The sequence below is a fragment of the Pygocentrus nattereri genome, chromosome 17 (genome assembly GCF_015220715.1).
Source record: "Pygocentrus nattereri isolate fPygNat1 chromosome 17, fPygNat1.pri, whole genome shotgun sequence".
Classification (NCBI taxonomy): Eukaryota; Metazoa; Chordata; class Actinopteri; order Characiformes; family Serrasalmidae; genus Pygocentrus; species Pygocentrus nattereri.
Window position 1 is genome coordinate 34,584,622 of NC_051227.1, and position 21,144 is coordinate 34,605,765.

Here is a 21,144-nt window from a genome sequence, read left to right on the forward strand (position 1 = left end):
AGAAGATGCTGCATTACAAATACGCAGCGGATGCGATGAATGAAGGCTTTAAAACATTGTTTTGAATGGAGTTTTGCTTTGACGAAGCTAAAAAGCGTTACTGCTCTCTCACTCTCTCTCTCTCTCTTTCTCTCTCTCTCTCTCTCTCTCTCTCTCTCTCTCACTCTCTCTCACTCTCGTCACACCTCAAAACGGGTCTCCGGTGGTCTCCTCCTCTCTGTCTCCAGTGAGTGAGTGAGAGTTCGCGTTGAAAGAACAAGAATGGCTCAGATGCTCTGATCTGTGAAGCTGCTCCACACCGGCCCCTGGATTCACCTCAGCCTCATCAGCGTGAGGACACTGAGAGCCACTCTGAGGTAAACTGAACTCTTTAAACCACAGCTGAGGTCAAGAGGCTTTCAGCTCTGCCGGCTGGCCTGGATCTCAAACTCGTTGGTTTGCTTCTGCTTTTGCTTCAGTCTGAGGTAAAAGGCAGCATAACTATCACTCTTGACAAAGATGGTTCTTTAAGGGCTCTTTAGTATGGTTTAGAATGGTTCTATTTAGTTCACAGAGTTCTATGTAGAACCATTTCATGCTTAAATGGGTTAGAGTTATGGAGAATGTGTTGTAGATGGTTCTATAAGGAGCCTGTTTGAAAATGGTTCTATATAGCGCCAAAAAGTGTTCTGCTATTGTGTACGATGTTAAGCTTGTAACAACAGAAGAACCTTCTTTGGCTCTATGTAGAGCCATTGTCATAAAAGTTTTGTATAGAACCATCTACAACTATTGAGTGTTTGTGGTTCTACATAGAACCTTTTTTTCTTCTTTTTTTTTTTTTACCAAAGAACGTTTGAATGACTATCTTTTTAACAGTACACTACTGGACAAGAGTACCAAACCCTATTTGTTTAAATTAGACCATCTTATTTTTCCCCTTCCTGCTAAAATGCTTCATTTCATATTTTTTTAAATATACCCAAAGCTGGTAACTGGAGCTTTGGTAGTTCAAATGTGCCGCTGTTTGTCCTGACAGTGAAGGACCCTGAATTGAACTGAACTGATTTATCTTCCAGTTTTAGCTAAATGAGTGACTCAAGCCCGTATAGAATGGCTCATGATACACTGTCAGAAAAACAGTGAACTGTACAGGTAAATTTTTGTCCCCTGATGTAAATATGAAGGTACAACATGGTCATTAAGGCTCAATCGTGTGCCTTAAATAAGTTTAAAGGTGCACTGTGTTCACTTTGAATATTTATACCTTTTAATAACTTCAGTTTTTAAATGATGCACATAATGTTCCCTAATTAAAGGTACTGAAGACACATCTTTGAAAGCGCCGCACAGTGACAGCACCTATACACAGACAGTCCAGTTTAATACCTTTAATTTCTAAGATTTTGGGTATGAGTTTATGTAAAGCCTGTAAAACTTTGGGTAGGTAATTGTTATATTATGTTAATTGTTATATTAAGGCTGTCAACCTTAACAAAGGCTGGACTCTATATTACAATGTAATTGTGATTCCCACCAATTTTAAACATTTCTTTCAATTCAATCATTTGGATGTAAAGTCATTTCGAGTGGTTTGATGTGAAATGGCTCACTGTAGAGAAACTTACCCACCCAGATTTTTCTGTAGAGCTGGAGATAATAACCAACACTCTCGATGTCTACAAAGCAAACCTAGCCATTTCATTCACTATCCAAAACAAGCAGTGGATTTACATGTCTTCTGAGTTTTCAGAAGTGGTGTTGGTAATGGAAAATTATTGGTAAATCTAAAAAAGTAAGTTTTCTTCTGGGACTATTTCGCCTTGCAACACCCTGAATGCACCCCTCCACCCTGCATTAAAATGCTTTAAGCCAAAGGTCTTATCACAGAACTGCTGTAAAGCAATGTTTCAGATGGATTACAGAGCATGTTCATCACAGTTTCTTGTGATGACTTTCTGAGAGGTGCCTTAAGACACTGCAGAGGTTTGGTTCCTAACGCCATGGCTGAACACTGCGGACTGGGTAAGTTTCTGTAGAATGGAACGATTCACCTTAAACCAATCTGAATGACTTTGTTTACTCCTTAATGATTTAATTTAATTTAAATAATTTCTCAGGCCTACAGCATCTGCCATAAACCTTACCAATAGCTACAAAGATTTAACATGAAATACAAAGAAACATTTACAGTAGAAAGCAAATTTAGGCTTAATCGCCTTTTGCTTCATTTTATGTGACTGGCATTACAGTGCAAGTGAAACTATAATGCGCATGGATTAGCCTACATACTCAGAGTAACCAAAAGCCAAAGCACTGGTTATGTGCTATACCTCATTGACATGCAGTGAAGGCAGATATGTGACGATGCAATACGACAAACAGGAGCACCGTTTAATTATTTACAGTGATGCTGTTTTCCCCTCAAGACTTATTGACTGATTTCTGTTCTCCAACCTGGTCTTTCAATTGTGTCCAGCACTATTAGTTTACTATACCATCTCTTTTAAATGCTGTGCATATATTAAGCAGTTCTAGGCAGCTTTGCTAAGTATACGCCTGGATTTCACAAGTAAGGCTTAAGGCTAAATGGTTCTCATTTGTTTTGAGAGATCCCCTCCTAGCTGGTGTATCCTGTGGAGCTGAATCAATGGGGTCTGGCTCCGAACAGGCGGCTCACATTTCCTCCGTGATTCTGATACTGCTGCTTCTTTCAGTCGGGCTCCGGGGATTTGCTGCAAGCGAGTCATTTTAATGCATCAGCACAATGCTGGCTCTCTGAGGAAACCAGATCCCAGGCCTTTTAGAAAGCAGCAAAATCTAAATAAGATCAATCTGAAGCTGCATCCCCTTTTGCGTGAACAGTGAACTGTAGAACCAATTTGCATTGACATGGCTTTGATATTACATCAGATACGCTTTCTGTGGGATTTATTCAGAGATTTATTATATGAGAGCAAAAGCGAATTTGAATGTTGAAATGTTTAGAATGGTGCTAATGTCAGTTTCCCTGTAGATCATTTAAAGATGGTAGAGGTAGTACCTTGCTCAAGCAGATGAGATGATCATAACAGCACATTCCAAAATCGGCTTGACCTGTGGCTTACATATGGTCATCCCATGTGACCAACAGACTGAATTGAATAAGTCAAGTTAAGAGACAAAAACTCACTTTAAAACCTTTCTCCAGTTTTTGCTGGATTCAGAAAACAGATGGACCAAAGGAAATGTATATAAACGTGAAAATGGTTTGTTCCATGAGTCCATTTGTAAATCATGTGACCGCACGTGTGGTCACAGTCCCTAGTGTGGTAACCCTTGGGCTGTAAGCCTTTCTCTGTTGTTCAGGTTGTTGTTATGGCAGAGAAGTTGTGTGACATGGGCTCTGTTAATATTGCCATGGAAGACAGTCTGTGTAATGGAGGCACACAGTCACAGCCACAGGAGGCTCCACTACTGACCCATCTGAAGAAGGTGGAGAACCACATCACTGAAGCGCAGCGCTTCTCTCACCTCCCCAAACGCTCTGCAGTGGACCTGGAATTTTCTGACCTGTCCTACACTATCAGCGAGGGACCCTGCTGGAAGAAACAAGGTCAGAAAGTCTTCTTCAGCAAATAAAAAAACACTCTACTAACATCTGTCACACAAGCGCACCAATTAGATACTCTCTAGAGTATCTCCAGAGACATACTCTGAATTATAGAACACCTCTGGGCTGTCCCATATAGAATAAACAGTCACCTCTGTAGATGAAGCTTTGACGGATGTTATCCATATATGTACATACAGTACTTGGTGTGGCTTATCAATATATCATCAAATCAAGAGCCGGTGATGAAATTGAACTAATCTATGTGATGTCTGGGGATGTTGAGGAGAAATCTTAAACCAAACCTTGTGTATATTACATGTAAGAAATGTAAATACCCCATCAGAGCAAAGTATTGAAACTGCTCAAGATATAAGTTAATATACGTCCATACACCTTCAGAAAAAAAGGTATGAAACTGTCACTGGGGCAGAGCCCCTTTGTCAGTGGAGTGGTTCCCTCAAAGGTACATCTCAGTACCTTTAGGGAACACAATTGTACCAAATAATATTTTCTAAGTTGTATTGACTCCACACACCCCGGCTCATCTCCAGGCATTTTATTTTATTGTTCTGTTTTACAGAACAGGTACAAATATGTACTTTTCACCTGGAAAAAAAAGTTCTTTAAGGTGCCCAATTGGACCTTAAAACCACTGTTGTACCTTTGAGCGAACATTCACATTGTTTGTGCCTGATGAACAAAAATGTACCTGCACAGAACCTTTATTTCTAACAGTGTAGTTTGCCTCACATCACCTAGTAAGTCTATACTATTCTTTTGTACTGGAATCTCTGCTGCATTTGGGTTATTTTGAACATCACCGCTGTGTGTAGTGATGTGCCTGAAAGCTTCAAGAGCAGGTTCTCAATGTCAATTACTAACAAAAGCAGTTCATGCTGATGCTGTTGGTATGGTGAGACCAGGTTGGAAAGAAAAGCTTGTTAAGGTGTAAGTGTTTTATAGATAAATAGACACTGTGAAAGAATTACATTAGGACTGACGTGTCATCTGCCTAGTTCCAGATTAAATACTACGAGCTGTCTTTGTCTCCCTGCAGGTCTTGTCAGCCCTGCTGATGTTTCAACCTCATCTCCTCTGTTGTTTTACTCAGAGATGAGTCATGCTCTCTGAAGTCATGAGGACTGACGGCAGCACACGCTGGCTTAATGGTTGAATAATGAATAGAGTTTATAGCTCTGGAAGGAGATTGCATACAATTACATGAGTGCAAATGCAGTTATAATAGTCATTTGATGGACTTGCCAATGTTAAGAGCACATTTCTCTTTCATACTGAGAAACTAGATGGTGTGACTGCAAGATAGAACTGCACAATGTAATGCTTGTTAATTATTATTGCAATATTGGCTTTTGCCATGCTCATACTCAGAAAAGACTGCATCATGCAATTGAGCCTTTTAGTAAAGCACTAATTTACTGTTGTGAGGTATGTTGTGAGCACCCTGAACAACAACATCAGATGTTTCTAATTCAATGGAAGGGATTAATGCAACTCAGCAAGTTTTGAAACAGCTAAAGTTTTGGAGAGTGTTCCTGAAGTTGTTCCTCGAAATAATACAGGCCAAAGTTTCTTGTTAAAATTAAATGGTTGGAAAAATTAAATGGTTTTAAGATGTATGTAAACTTTGCTACACTTTCATAATTTTGGGGGGCAGTCGTGGGCTGGAGGTTAGGGAACTGGCCCTGTGACCGGAAGGTTGCCGGTTCGATCCCCAGCACCGACAGTCCATGACTGAGGTGTCCTTGAACAAGACACCTAACCCCCAATTGCTCCCCAGGCACCATGGATAGGGCTGCCCACCGCTCTGGGCAAGTGTGCTCACTGCCCCCTAGTGTGTGTGTATTCACTAGTGTGTATGTGATGTTTCACTTCACGGATGGGTTAAATGCGGAGGTGGCATTTCCCTGGTTGTGGGATTAAAAAAGTATCACTTAACTTAATATACTTCTCACTACACAGTCCATATATGTAAACTAAGCTTCAAAAATAGCTGTTTGGAATTCATTGTTTCTATGATGTCAATGCATTTACCTCTGTCCATTGATTCAGCCTGCAGCAGTTTAGCCCCACCTACTAACACTGAAGCTATAAGGAGTGTTTCAGCCTAGAAAGCTTTTTTAACAAAGCACATTTTAGGGCAGCCCATCAGAACAAAGGTTGTTTTCATATAGTAGTCTTAAAGAGTTAAAAAAACAACAGCTTTTTAAGTCTAATGAAGAGAGATTGGAAAAAAGGGCATATATTATAAATTATGAGTTCCTTTCATACATAAAACCCACACAAAGGTCATAAACAGATGATGCACACACCAAAAAGAAATACTGAAACTGAGTATGATCAAGGGCCCATATCATGTAAACCATTTTTTGTAATAATGTTCACTGCCCCATTAATACAGTCCATATACAGAAACTAAGCTGCAAAAACTGCACATTTTAAATGTATAATATCTGTGATGTCATGAAAACAAAATCATTCACATACATCCACCCATTCAGACTATAGCAGTCTGGCTCCGTCCACTCATGTTGAGCTCATAAGGAATCTTTCAAACCAGACTGCTTTACGAATGAGGTCTTGAAGACACAGTAACAAATACAATTAATCATAAAGGAATAAAGAGCAGTTGGAAAATGGGTTACATTACATTTACATTACATTTAAATGGACTGTTTTTGTATTTAAAACCACACAGATGTCAGAAAATATAGAATATGGGCCATTTAATATTTTGTAATGTATAGTATTGTATTGTATTGTACAATATTGTATTTGGAATGCATTATGTGTCTGCTGAGGTCAGTGCTTTTTCCAGTCTCACTAGGGGAAAATGATTTTTCCCCTGCTGGCTTTGCTGCTTACATCACAAATAGTGATTCATTCAGAGATACAGTGGTCCCTCTTGCAGTTTGACCCCATTAGCAGGACGCCACTCTTCCCTTTAAGATACAGTCGTGACTGTGTCTGTTCTTCCAACTATGATGTGTGAGTAATGAGGTGAGGAAAAGAAAGGACAACCTGGATGAACCCACACATCTCAAGTTAATCTTGTGGCAGGTTCTGACCATAACATGAAGGGATAAGACCACCTGAGATGGATAAACATGAGGCTTGAGTCTTCACCTAGAAGCCGTGCTGATGTGTGGGAATAAAAGTAATCAAAAGTGCAGAGTACAGGAGTCACACCCCATGAACTCGCTCATGAAGGCTTTACAGAAACTCAGCTGTGAGAACAAGGCACTGGAAGCCTAACAGGCGGCTAATTAGAGGCCTAGTGCTTTGAAAGAGGGTCAGATTCTGCCGACACTGGGATAGGCTTTATGTTGAGACTGATTATGTAATCGTGGGTATTATAATTCCCTTACAACCTTTAACGTCAACCTAAAACGTCAACGAACCACAAAAAGAATGTAAAGAATACTTTATGCTAAAACAACGTCTTGGCATAGCTTGTTATTAGTTTAAAATAAAGTATAGAGTGAAACTAAAGCAGGGGAAATGCAGGGTGAAATCTGTAAGACCCTAAACCCAACAGAACATGAGAAACATGAGTCCCACCAGGCTCAGACAAAAATTCTTAGTTTTACATATCAGTCAGCTCTGTGCAGCAGCCAACTCATGTTAGGTGCACTGTAGTTAAAGGTTTTGTATGACCATAATTTTTCTCTCATCATTTTGAGCTCTTTCTCTCTCTCACATGCACATGCACACACACACACACTCACACACACATTCTCAGCTTTACAGAAAATATGTAGCACAGTCATGGGGTTCACGGATTAAACCATACCTCTTTTCTTTGTATTTGAAGGGATTAGCTAGACGTGTTCCATTTATGCCAAATGAGAACAGTGTGACACTGGGCCTGTTCTCTGTATGCTTGCAGGCTATAAGGCCCTACTCAAGTGTCTTTCTGGGAAGTTCTGCAGCCGGGAGCTTATTGGGATCATGGGACCCTCAGGAGCTGGCAAGTCCACACTGATGAACATCCTGGCTGGTTACAGGTGAAGGAAAGAATATGAGCCTTTGTATAAAAGTGTATCTAAACTGAGTTCCTAGTCAGGTACACCTGCCCTGCATCTACACTCATTGGCTATTTAAGTTTCACCATATATTTTGTAGGAGTCTTTGTAGATAAACAGTTGACTGGCTGCCATCTACACAATCCACAAAAAGGAAAGGATCACCATCGGACCACCATGCTGTCCAGGTATTATCAAATCAGGTCAAGTCAAGTGGTCAGGACTACACAGAGTACAGATACATGACAGAGTCATGTATATATATATATATATATATATATATGCATATATATATATATATATATGCATATATATATATATATATATATATATATATATATATATATGCATATATATATATGCATATATATATGCATGGATTGGCAGAAAAATTAAAAATTGAGGTATCATAGCAGCATTCAAATAATGCAGGTGTGCAATGACGGTAAAGAAGTGTATGATCAGTGTAAGGTGAATGTTGCAGAGGCTCTAGATTAGTCCAGGTATATTCTGGAGAGCATCAATGTGTTTAGTAATCTTAACACATTGCTTGGAGGGGTCGCCTACAACGCTGGCCGCCTTGTGGATGCAGGAGTCTATGGTGGGAAAAGACACCCTGATGATCTTCTGTCGTCACACTCAACTGAAGGGTCCTGCAGTCCAACACAAAGCGGTTCCCATATCAGACAGTGAGACAGCTGGTCAGGATGCCCTCTGTTGTCTTCCTGTAAAATAAAGTGAGGATGGAATCTCTTCAACCTTAAGGAAGCAAAGTTGCTGCTGGGCCTTCTTGGTTAGGCAGGTGGTGTTGAGGGTCCAGGTGAGGTCAATAGTGCTCAACACACCAAGGAACTTGATGCTTTTGGTTCTCCCCATAGTTAAAGCATTGATGTGTGATTTAAAGAAAAGGATAAAAAGTTAAATTAACCGATTCACAGTTCAGAATGAATTCACAGTTCAGTCAAATCTGTATATGCAAATTTTTAAGATATTATTAAAAAAATATTCAAATAATACCCAAATTCAGATAAAAATGTAGGCTCTTGGCTACAGGCTACTGCACCAGAAGTGTCAGGAGTCATCGATGCCACTTACTATTACTTTACTATATTAAACCCAGCGGCTTGAAAAGTGTGAATCTAAAATCTTAACGATAAACAAATAAATGCTAAACATCTGTTTTTGCCTTAGCTAAAATTATAGCTCCTTATAGCTCAAACTCATTGACTCTGTGAAGAATTAGTTAGCTGATATTAAACCTAAAAAGATTCCTAAATGAGGTGTAAAAGGAACTTGCTTTTCTGTGACACTTCCTATGTGCATAGCTCCAATGTGTAATTTATGCTACCCAGCGCCGGAGACCCTCTGCTGGTGAGGCATGGCTGGTGTGCAGTAGCCTTTAGCTGGCTACACTGTGCTTCCTTCTTTGGAGCAAACAGATAAGAAACTCTGACCAGAATGTAAGATGCAGCCTCTACACTGGTGCAGTATAGAGTTCAGAGTTCTCATGGTTCTTATATAAGTGTATGTTAGAGAAAAGCTCATTTGCATATAAAAAAAAAAAATATTGGTTGATTTTTTAACTTTCATGACTTTGCATATTCAAACATTCTGACTCATCCCTAGTAGCTTCATCCCCAGTGCTACCATATTTAAAAAGCGTGACAGAATTGACACATCATATCAGTCATTAAAGCACTGTTTAAGATTAAAATTAAAATCTAAAATATAATTATTCAATTATTTAAGCTGATATTATCAGGTTTTGGTAACTGATAATAGTACTGGCACAAAATTTAATACTGGCCATAGTAGAGGGTGGCTGATACACTGTATAGCAACAGATGGGCAACAGTTTGTAATTGTAAAACTACGAAGTGCACCAGCATGACAGGAGCTTCTGATTAAAAGGCTAATGAGTGAAGATGCAAATAAGGTGTACCTAAGAAAGTAGCAGCTCCTCTATACATATGTTAAAAGTGAAAACTAACATTTTCATGGTTTATGCCAAATCTTTCATAGGGAAACAGGAATGACAGGGCAGATCCTGGTCAATGGCAGGCCCAGAGATCTCCGCACCTTCCGCAAAATGTCATGTTATATCATGCAAGAAGACAAGCTGCTGCCCCACCTCACAGCTCAGGAGGCCATGATGGTGAGATGCTGTGAACATGTGAAGTAGTTTAAGATGCCCTCTACTGCTCACTCTATGCTAGTACACATATTGTACAAGCATAGGAGGTCACAGGTTTAGTTAAGCCTCGGGTGTGATTAGGCTCCAAGGCTGAGCACTGAGCTAATTAAAGACAATGTAACGTAGCTGCACCTTTCTGTACTGACTTCCTGCTGTTTTAGGTGTCTGCCAACCTGAAGCTCAATGAAAGTATCGAGGTGAAAAAAGAACTGGTGGGTAACACTTAGTATAGCTTTAGCTTGCCAAACATTTATGCTTTGCTCTTTTTGTCTTCCTCACTCTCGCTGTCTTACTTGCTGCTCTGTGTGTGAAAGGTGAAAGAAATTCTTACAGCCCTGGGGCTCCATGCGTGCGCCCACACTCGCACTATCTCGCTCTCTGGAGGACAGTGTAAGAGGCTGGCCATTGCCCTCGAGCTGGTGAACAACCCTCCAGTCATGTTCTTTGATGAGCCTACCAGGTAAACATGCTGTTTTCAACATACTTCCCCAACATGGCTTGGAATTGATGTAAAAGGAATATTTTAAGAATGGCAAGAATGGAGAGGACTCTGGCCGAAGCACCCCTGAAACAAATTATATTTGCAGACTCCGAAATGTCCTGGAATTACTATATCCTACATTGGAAAATCTGGATCACTATATAGAGCACTATGAATTGGTGATGGTAGTACGAGTGTCATATGAGTTTGCTCATTACAGCAGATTCAGTCATATAAACCTATCAAAGTCGCGGCACTGGTCCACTATAACCACTGAGTTTGACTGAACACAATGAAACATCTGTAGCAGGTTTGTGGAAACATCTGTAGCAGGTTTGTGGAAATGCTGCCATTGTAGCTGTGCTCAGTAATCCTGCTCCGAGAAGTGGTGTGTGGATCTTCAAAACAAACAGCATAGTGCATTATGAGTATCCCCTATCCCCTAGAGTACATCGGTTTACGCTACTTGTTGCTGTGCATTGTTGGATTGTTTGAGTGCACTGGATCTTCTGCACTGTGTTTTTGGACACCACTACACAGTGATGGAACCTTATTGCATTATATAGTGAATAGGACACACTGTAGCTATTATTTTTCAGTAGTGGCATGCGATAAACCTGCCAAACTGAAATAAAACTTCCATTATGTAGTTCTGGTAGTGCTTGATCAACTTACTGAACATTTTTGGGTTATAAATAAATGTGAATCCAAATAGGACTTTTTAAGAAGAGAAAGCATCACACCATCGCATTTTTTCACAGCCTCACAGTAAGACTGTCACAATTATGTTTTAAAAATTTTAGCTGGTGGTTAATTACCATATAAATAATTGCGATTAGTGATTGCAGCTATTAAAATATAGGCCTAAGCCTTGCTTAACTCCAGGTTTTCATCATGTATATTAGAAGAAAAGCACTCATTCTTCCAGCATACATGATAAAAATTAGCTATCTAGCTGACAAATAAACAGCGCTGCACTCTCAACAAGGAAAATAATTGCAGTTATCTAAAAGAATTGCGATTAGATGATTATGTAATAATTATGGTGACTCGTAGCCCTTGCTTTCTGTCCAAGGCTCCTTAAAGTGGCAGCCAGAAGCAAAGGAAGTTGAAACAGCTTAAATGTTATTAATGTTCTAACCAGATTTTTATATATATATACGTCAATATCGTAATAGTGTGTGACTATTTTAATCTGTAATGCACATCATCATGTACACATCATTTCCCTTTCTCTGTCCTTTGCTAGTTTTTTGGAAAAAGTATCAGTTTTGCAAGTGAACCTGCTCCAACCTGCTCCATTAGAGGTGTGCGGGAATTGTGTCTCATTGAAATCTAATTACCGTCTAGTCACAGCTCTCTGCTGCCGAGACCCATCACAGCCACGCAACTTCAGCCCCGAGGAAAAAAGTATCATCAGAATGAAACAAAGTTTGAAGTTATGCTTTTTGGATTAGTCCTTTTTCACACATCACTGATGAAAAGTAATGTCATTTGTGTATTGAATGCGATGATGTCGCATCTATGTTTCTGTTAAGATGTGGCACAGACTCTTCTCCATAAACATAGCTGTATGACCACTAACATCATTCATACTTATAGCAAGTACTACCTAAAACACTAGTGAGATCTTGGGCTGTGGCCTTTAGGGTACATTAGATGATGTTTAAATGTTTCAGATTAAGTTTTGCTTTCTGTTTATTCTGTATCTGCCACTTTCTTGGCTCTTTCCTCTCCTCCGTGGTGACAGTGGTCTGGACAGTGCCTCAAGTTTTCAAGTCGTCTCATTAATGAAGTCTCTGGCCCAGGGCGGACGCACCATCATCTGCACCATTCACCAGCCCAGTGCCAAACTGTTTGAGATGTTTGATAAGGTGCTGCATCTGTTTCATTTTCACAAAGAAGGATTGTGTGCACTCTTGATTGACCACCATCTGACTGCTGTTCTCTTGACCTCTTCAGCTGTACATTTTGAGCCAGGGACAGTGCATATACAAAGGCACTGTGCCATACCTCATCCCTTATTTGAGAAACCTAGGACTGCACTGCCCTACATACCACAACCCTGCAGACTTCAGTGAGTCTTCTTTGAATACTGAATACTTTTCTAAAACAGACAGTTCCAGATTGACGAGCTATGTTTGAAACCACTGTAAAACACATGATATATACACATAGAACACAGACATCAAGTAAATGAATGCATTAATACGCCAAGTTATTAAAAACTACTGCTCTTAAAAGCTTTTGTAAACTCTGAAGTAATCTTTGCTCAGCAATTAAAGCTTACTGTTAACAAAATATATTGGTTTACATGACATTACATTTCCCAACCCTTCTTGATCTCCTAGAATTAAACAGGCTGTTTTTGTTGAAATGCCTTTAAAACAGATATATGTAAATGACCTCTGTTGTGGTTGGCTGACCTTATAACCATGACAGGGCAGGGCTAAATCACTAAGGACTGAATGTATATATATGTGAATGCATTGTTTTTTGATATCACTAAAACTGAATTCAGAAAAGGCTGTTTTTGCAGCTTAAATTTCATATATGTACTGTATGGACTGGGGAGTGAATAGTACAATTTGTAACTGTATTAATGTTTATATATAACTCTTTTATCTAAAGAAAAGTGAGGCAAAATCAGTTTTCCATGATTTGAGCCCTTTAATCATATTAAGCTCTTTTATTGTACATTGATGTATTTCATAATGTTGTGGGATGTACGCACTATATTACTGCATTATGCCTAACAACACACCTTATTTATAGGCAAATTATTGTAACACATGGCCTATCATTGCTTATTTCTTTGGTTAAGGTTGCTTTACATCATGCAATTGTACATTTTACAGTGCTTCAACCAGTAGAAAAATATGTTAAGATTTCACATGATTTCAGTCCAGTGCCTTTTGCGCACTCTTTTTCTCACGTCCAGTCATCGAGGTGGCGTCAGGAGAGTATGGGGACTTAAACCCAGTTCTATTTGAAGCTGTCCAAGGTGGAATGTGCGTTCTAGAGGAGAAGAAGAATTGCTGCGGCAAAAAGGACACCTCAAGCCCCTGTCCTGCAAATTGTCCCCAAGTGAGAAAAACATAATATGACTCATATACAGAGGGGCGACTGTGGCGAGAAGCTCTTTAAAGGCGAAATTTGGTCAGCATTAATAGTTTAAGCATATTATATCAGTCAAGTGTAAATGCATTAAGGAAAGAAACAGGAATGCACGACACTGAATTTGAGGTAATGATAGTTAATGATGCCATTTGAATACAATGTTAATATGAAGAAACAAACTTTATGTAAAGATGTTTTAGACTGGATGATGGATCAAAGCTGGATGATGAATAGACAGGGATTTGCAGAGCTAATGTTACTGCAATCAAATCTATTATGTAAAATCAGTACGTTTTTCAAGAGGAGAAAAATTGTTTACGTCAGTGAAATCTGATGTATGTCTATTGTTTCGTGAATATTGTATCAGTCTAGAATATTCAAACCCACTATACAAGTCAAGTCTAAATAGTTTGCAAAATATATTGCATCTTTCTTAATGTTTCGTAATGATGTGTGATTTCATTTTATTTCTGAATGACGAGCTAATGTGATGTTATGTTCCATTCTTTATTATTTTGCAGGACTCTGCAATTGTTGAGAGCCATACATTTGCAACAAGCAGTTTGACTCAGTTCTACATCCTCTTCAAAAGAACATTCATAACAATATGCAGAGACCAGGTATATACATGACAATTTTGGTAGCACATTATTAGAAGGATACCTACAGGAATTCATGACATAAGCATGGAATAAAAGAATCTGAAAAGAGTAATACTTCAAACATATACTTTGTCAGCGTAAGTCAGTGGTACCACAGGTATTTCCAAGTAATTTTAGACCATTTCTTTTGGTCCATTCTTCATGAAATTTACACACAATGTAAAGGGCAACAAGTAATTTTAAACTGTGTCAAAAAGTGAAAAATGGAGATACAAGATTTTCTTCCAACAGCAGCGATATGCGTGTGTATGTGTGTACATATATTTATATACACTCACTGAGCACTTTATTAGGAACACTTACTTGTAAAGGACAGTATTCATCATCCATTGTATCAGTTTCACTCACCATATAGGACACAGTGGTAGTGTGTTAGTGTGTGTTGCACTGGTATGAGGGGATCAGACACAGCAGTGCTGCTGGAGTTTTTAAACACTGTGTCTACCCACTGTCCACTCTAGTGGAGACACCTAACTTCTTGGTCCACCTTGTAGATGTAAAGTCAGAGACAGTAGCTCATTTGCTGCTGCACAGTTTCTGTTCCTCTTTTAGTCCCTCATCAGTCACCACAGGACGCTGTTGACTGAATAGTTGTGGTTGGTGGACTATTCTCAGTTCAGCAGTGACACTGAGGTGTTTAAAAACTCCAGCAGCACTGTTGTGACTGATCCACTCGTGCCAGCATAACACACACTAACACACCACCAACACGTCAGTTTCACTGCAGAGCTGAGAAAGATGCACCACCCAAGTAATGCCTGCTCTGTGGGCATCCTGACCACTGAAGAACAGAGTGAAAGTATGCAGAGAAACAGACGGACTACAGTCTGTAAATGAACAACAAAGAGCTCCTCTGTGATAAGTGGAGCTGATAAAATGGACAATGAGTATAGAAACAAAGAACGTGTTCCTAATAAACAGTAATTGTGCATTAAAATGTGCAGAAGTATTTTTCGCTGTAGAGGATGAGTTAACTTGTCATTTAAGCAGGGGTGCCTGAACTTTTGCACAGAACTGCATGTCTGACACTATAGCAATCCAATGTCATTTACTCTGTTATAACTATAACCAATATGATCTTTGTGATGCTATTGCACTGTATTTTTATGTTTTTTAGGTTTTGACACACTTGCGGCTAATGTCCCATATCAGCATTGGAGTGTTGATAGGCCTGCTTTACCTCAACATTGGCAACGACGCCAGCAAAGTGTTCAACAACACCGGATTCCTATTCTTCTCCATGCTCTTCCTCATGTTCGGAGCCCTCATGCCTACAGTGCTCACATGTGAGTAGGGAACAAGGAAAGAGCAACATAGCAATGATCATTATTCATTTAGATTAGTTCTTTTGTTGACGTGTATTCAGAGGTGGTAGAGTAGCCTAAACATGATTCCTCCAATGACACAGGCGGTTAAAACGTAACTGCTTCAATAACATAATTAGTTAAAGCATAATCTAAAATGATAATAAATAATTAGTAAAAGTAAATGTGATCATTATTTTTAAGTGCTGACAAGTCCATTCTAACTCCTGGTGACCATATGGATAGTATTTCTCCAGAATCCAAGAATCCTGTCTTTTGTTTGGGTCTTTGGGCTTCTTAATGTCTGGCTTATGATTCCTCTGATAGTATCTGTCCATCTTGCAGCTGCTTGTCATCTTTGATTTTTTACATTTTCCAAGCATAATGGTCTTTTCCAGTGAATCTATTCTATTCATGATATGTCTAAAATAAGCACACTTCAGTTCAGTTATGGGGGCTTTGAGTGAGGGTGGAGAGTGTCTAAGGTACCCTCAGAAGACTTCACCAACAACAAAGTTCAAAGACATCTATATGTTTCCTGTCTCACTTGTTTATTGTCCAACTTTCACACCCATAAAGAACCATAGAAAAGAACATAGCCTAGACAATTCTCAGTTTTGAATTTTGATTTGAAGACCTTTTTGATCTCTTTCGTCCTTCGTTCCTCAAAGGGCTGTTTGATTGTTTGTAGTTCTATATAGACCCATTTTCTTTACTAAAGAACCCTTGAAGAATGTAACAGGTAAAATAAAATGCTAAGGCTTCACAATGAGTGTGATGCTCTCAATAATCCGATCATAATCAGATTTCTGCAGTTATCTGATTATTTACATGATCATCTAAACAGTGTACTCCAATTTAAGAAATCCAGTGGAGCCAGATTTTAGCTCAGTAATAAGATTTCTTAGTGCATGTGTATTTTAAATCTGATTTCTTTCGGATTTCTCAGTCTGTGCATGTGCGAAAACAGACCACGGTACTGGAAATACGCAAGTAATGTTGCCACGAGATGGCAGCAAAAAACTTTTGGAGCTATGCTGAAACCAACTACATTCTTGACAAAATTAATTATTTAAATATTCTTCATCCTCTGGATGATGTATGTTCATATTTTCAACTAAATTAGTGCAATGTTTAAAAAGAAAACAGAGTTTTACACTTACATCATGTCTTTTTCTGTGAGTTTATTGGCCGGTTTCAAAGCAGAAATGTGATTACTACCCGACTCGTGTAGACCCAGAGTTTCCCATTATCTGATTACTCAAATGCATGTAAATGCACTGATCAGATAACTGACAAAATTTGATTTTCTGCAGTTATCGGATTATTAAGAGCATGTAAACACACTTACTGAGAGCCATCAGCAACAGAATTTTTTTTTTTTTAATAAATTTCAAATACACTTGAGTGTTGTCATTTAAAAGGTACATGTTACTACATGTAAGTGGGTAAATGGAACTAGTTGCCACCTTAGTGGGGAAGTACAGGAAGTCAGAGCGTTTCTTTGCTTGCTTTCAGTTCCTCTGGAGATGGCTGTCTTTCTGAGGGAACATTTGAACTACTGGTACAGTCTGAAGGCCTACTATCTGGCCAAGACAATGGCCGACATTCCGTTCCAGGTGAGTGGCTGTCTGAGCCTCCGTGATTCGCCCATGTGTTAGATACGAGCCGACGCTGGGAACCTTTTTGAACAGAAAGGTGGCACTGGCATTTCAGCACAGCCTAATTGCTCTAGAGGCTTGTTAAAATGGAAGACAAAAGGAGTTTGAGGCTCTTGTGATCTTGAAAATAAAAAAAAAGTTCTCAACTTTGATAGTATGTGGCTGCTTATTTTTTTCTCATGGATTTTGTAATCTCTTTCCCAGGTCATCTGTCCTCTTATGTACTGTAGCATTGTGTACTGGATGACTGAGCAGCCTCCAGAGGCGAGTCGCTACTTACTCTTTCTGGCCTTGTCCATCTGCACTGCCCTGGTAGCGCAGTCTCTGGGACTCCTCGTTGGTGCTGCTTCTACCTCTCTTCAGGTACTTTCTGAAGGTAGTCTAGACTAGAGCCTGGTAGAATGGTTGGCTGATAATATCAGCAGATATGAAGGACATTAAGATATTAAGGATATTAAGTTTTATCAATGTAAGCAAAAATGTAGCTGATAATATCCAACTTTTTTGTTTCAGCATCCCCTTGATGTAAATAAACGTGAAAACTTGGATTGTTGAGCCGCTGGCCAACCCATTAGGCAAACATGCAAAATGCATTCCGACGTACCCTCTAGCATCAGAATACCATGTTATTACAAAAGGAATAATGAAACAACTAAAGCAAAAGACTTAATTAGTAGAAAGCAAAACCACATAGAATTGTGAGTAGCTCTGCCCCACTGCTCCAATGCTTATTGTCATTGTCAGGACAAAACCTCATACCTCCATTTTTGAAATACAGAGAATTAAAAAATGCTGGTTCCACTTCATATTGTGTTAAGATGTTAAGAAGGTTTGTGCCTTTTCATGTTAAGTTACCATTATGGAGACATGAGGTTTTGTCCCTATGGTGAGATAGTGATGAGAGTTTTGGCTGTTTATTTTAGAACTCGCTAGTTGATTATATCAATTAGTAAAGCACTGTTTATCTTAAACTGTTGGAATATAAATTAGAAATATAAAATACAATTATAAATTATATCAACTGACATTGGCTATTGGTATCAGCCACAAAACTATCATATCTAGAGATTATAGACCAGGACCAATTAGAAAAGATTGCAATCCTGTAGTGAAACATATATAAAATTAAAAACACATCAAGGATTTTAGGGGGTTGTATATATAACCCAAATTTACATATATACACTGCCATAATCAATGTGTGTGTATATGTATATATGTATATATATATATATATATAATTGTATATATATACATTTGTACACAAATACAAGTTTGATGTAAATGAATCACCAACTTTATGACAGCATTTTATCTATAGCTAATAAACCCTTTTGAAACCTTCTATCTACTGGACATAGAACTATAAACAAGGTTGGTAAGTAACAGAATACAAGTATTGGGAATGTGTATACAGAGTTAATTAGTGAGATACTTACTCAGTAAATAATAAAGAAGCACACACTCTTATTCAATTATTTCAATGCTTATTTATAAAAATTGTAAAACAATGCATGGCATTTGGCAAACATGCTTGTCAGACAAACTTTAAAGAGGACCTCAGTTACTGGTTCTTTACAAACACTAAACTTTGTGCTAAAGCCTGAGTCAACTGATAAATCAATGTGATAAGCAGGCCTGGATCGTCCATTGATTTTTATGGGTGTGTGCCCAAGGGTCCACGCCACTAGGGGGCCTCCACAAGCAATTTTGAGAAAACGTTGAGGTAGGAATTTTACCGGCAACATAACTAAACAATTAACTAGTTTGTCACTGCATTACAGACGATGATAATTCTGACACTCTCCATGGCTTTTCTAAAAGTCTGCTTCATTTCCTCCTCCAATCCCTGCTTAGCAACCGTTCCACTATCCACCAGCACTTCAGTTAAACTTTCAGGTCCGCCATGGCAGTGTGCTTTAGTTGGGTTTAAATTTGCTGCATTTTTTTCATCCTTGCGCACATTTCGACTGTCAGACTTTTACTTGTCTTCATAGTCGTGAATGTTTGCATTGGTTTTTGGGTTCATATTAACCCAGGCTGGGATAGGCTCCAGCACCCCCCCGCGACCCTGACGGAGAAGCGGCTTAGAAAATGGATGGATGGATGGATGGATGGATGGATGGATGGATGGATGGATGGATGGATGGATGGATTAACCCACGCTCGTGTTAATGTCTAATGTTGCTTTTGCATTTTCTCGATTGGAAAGAAAATTATAGCTGTGGTGTGCTCACCACTGCGTTTAGTATGGTGCCATCATGGTGCTGTATAGGCTTTGTTTGCTGAACAAGGTAGCCATAGAGGGGCCCACCAGATATCTGTGCCTAAGGGCCAATAACTTGATTTTTTAGGCCAGTGATGAGTAAGTTGTACTGTAATGGAATATGTTAGTGAATACATTCAGGACAGTGTATTAAGTACTCAGTCATTAGTACGTTTTTAGGTATTGTGCCCAACCCTAACTATGGCAGAATCTGATACATTTGAGCATAGCAATTTGTAATCTGTTCTCCTTCCTTGCAGGTGGCCACATTTGTTGGTCCCGTCACAGCCATCCCAGTCCTCCTCTTCTCCGGCTTCTTTGTCAACTTTGACACCATTCCGAAGTACCTGCAATGGAGTTCTTATGTCTCCTACGTTAGGTATGTCCTATTGCTTTCACAATCTAGCAATGCTATAAGCAAAGACCTTTTCACATGGGAGGCTGATTGTTTCTTTGACAGATATGGCTTTGAGGGTGTCATTCTGTCCATTTACGGGATGAACCGTACAGAATTAGAATGTCCAGGAAAGGTCTGCAAGTTCCAGAAGCCTGAGGAAGTTCTGCAGTTGCTGGATGTAGAGGACGCCAAGCTCTACATGGACTTCATCATTCTGGCCATTTTCTTCCTCGTGTTCAGGCTGGCTACATACCTGGTTCTGCGGTACAAAGTCAAGATTGAGCGATAGTATTTATTTAAGGTCATTCCTCTCTTCCGTGCCAAGACCCTGAATGGTTTCCATGTCCTGTGACGTATCTCCAAACTGTAGTATAAGATCAGTTCAGAGAGTGCCTGCTCAGGAAATTCACGATCATTATGGTATATGTTATATTGCGGTATGTTGCACCTCAGTAGTTCTCATTTCATCATAGTACAGTGACTGTATTGCTCTCTTTATACACCTTGTCTTTGTGTACAAAGTTCATGGCAACAATCAAAAGCTTGAAAACCTTGGAGGGACGATTCCTGAGGAATGAAGTCAATGAGAACGTCACACAAAAGGGCGTTTACAGTGGCCTACATATACTCCTGCAAAGACTGCTGTTACAGTGTAACTAAAGGAGGGTTAAAAATAGAAGACTGTGGATGACCCACACAGTGCCGGTGTTTCCATGACATATCATGTTCCTGTAGACATTTTTCCAGTCTCTTGTCCTTCTTAATCTTAGCTTCTTTAAGTTATCACTTAGATATAGGTTTGACTTGAAGGTGCATGTTTTTATAACTCTGTGCCTCTTTGAAACCAAAGTATGATTTACAAAATGTTTTATTCAACATGTTTTTGTACAAGGTTCGTATTCATATGGCTGTTCAGTTTGACCTCTGCTGAATCACCTTTTTGTTTCCAAAACGTGTTTAAACGTGCAGTTATATCTCTTGTGATAAACAATAAAATTATGAGATTCATCAGCTCCCTAGTCATTAGTCTCTTGATTTTTTTGGGTTGTAAAGTAACCTCTCAGCTTGTGCCACGGAGGCTATATGGCCTAGTATGAAAATATGGCATTTCTGAAGGAACAGCGGATTGATGTGAAATGGTGTATAGAGAAACTTGTGGTGATAGGAACCAGGAATCATGATGCTTGTAACACAAATACAGACATTTTATTCACTACCCAAAACGAGGAGTGAGCTTACATGTGTCTTCTTAGTGTTAATGTGCAATGCTTGATAATATATATATATATAATGGCAAATCTGAATAAAACAAGCTTTCTTTGGGAACTATTTTGCTTCCCTACCGTGAATGGATTTAAAAAAAAGGTTTTAGGCTACAATGTTTCTCAATACTAACTTTAAAACAATATCTCAGGCATCAGGCAGCATATCCCTATTCATTT

At 39.0% G+C, this 21,144-nt stretch overlaps 1 protein-coding gene across 1 annotated transcript; it reads left to right on the forward strand.

The window, feature by feature from the left end:
- The first annotated feature begins 298 nt into the window (after positions 1-298).
- On the forward strand, positions 299-20,678 carry abcg4b (ATP-binding cassette, sub-family G (WHITE), member 4b). The gene is made up of 15 exons (XM_017718661.2): positions 299-356; positions 3,328-3,574; positions 7,482-7,599; positions 9,640-9,772; positions 9,973-10,023; positions 10,126-10,271; positions 12,043-12,166; positions 12,255-12,369; positions 13,234-13,379; positions 13,934-14,032; positions 15,192-15,360; positions 16,897-16,997; positions 17,244-17,402; positions 19,566-19,684; positions 19,766-20,678. The coding sequence occupies exons 2-15, from the start codon at positions 3,337-3,339 to the stop codon at positions 19,989-19,991; spliced, it is 1,944 nt and encodes a 647-aa protein (XP_017574150.1). The 5' UTR covers positions 299-356; positions 3,328-3,336; the 3' UTR covers positions 19,992-20,678.
- The last annotated feature ends 466 nt before the right edge of the window (positions 20,679-21,144 follow it).

Coding starts and splice junctions, on each gene's coding strand:
- abcg4b (XM_017718661.2), top strand. CDS start 3,337: ATGGCAGAGAAGTTGTGTGACATGGGCTCTGTTAATATTGCCATGGAA. Junction 10,024..10,125: donor TCGAGGTGAAAAAAGAACTG/GTGGGTAACACT, acceptor TGTGTGTGAAAG/GTGAAAGAAATTCTTACAGC. Junction 16,998..17,243: donor TGGCCGACATTCCGTTCCAG/GTGAGTGGCTGT, acceptor TCTCTTTCCCAG/GTCATCTGTCCTCTTATGTA.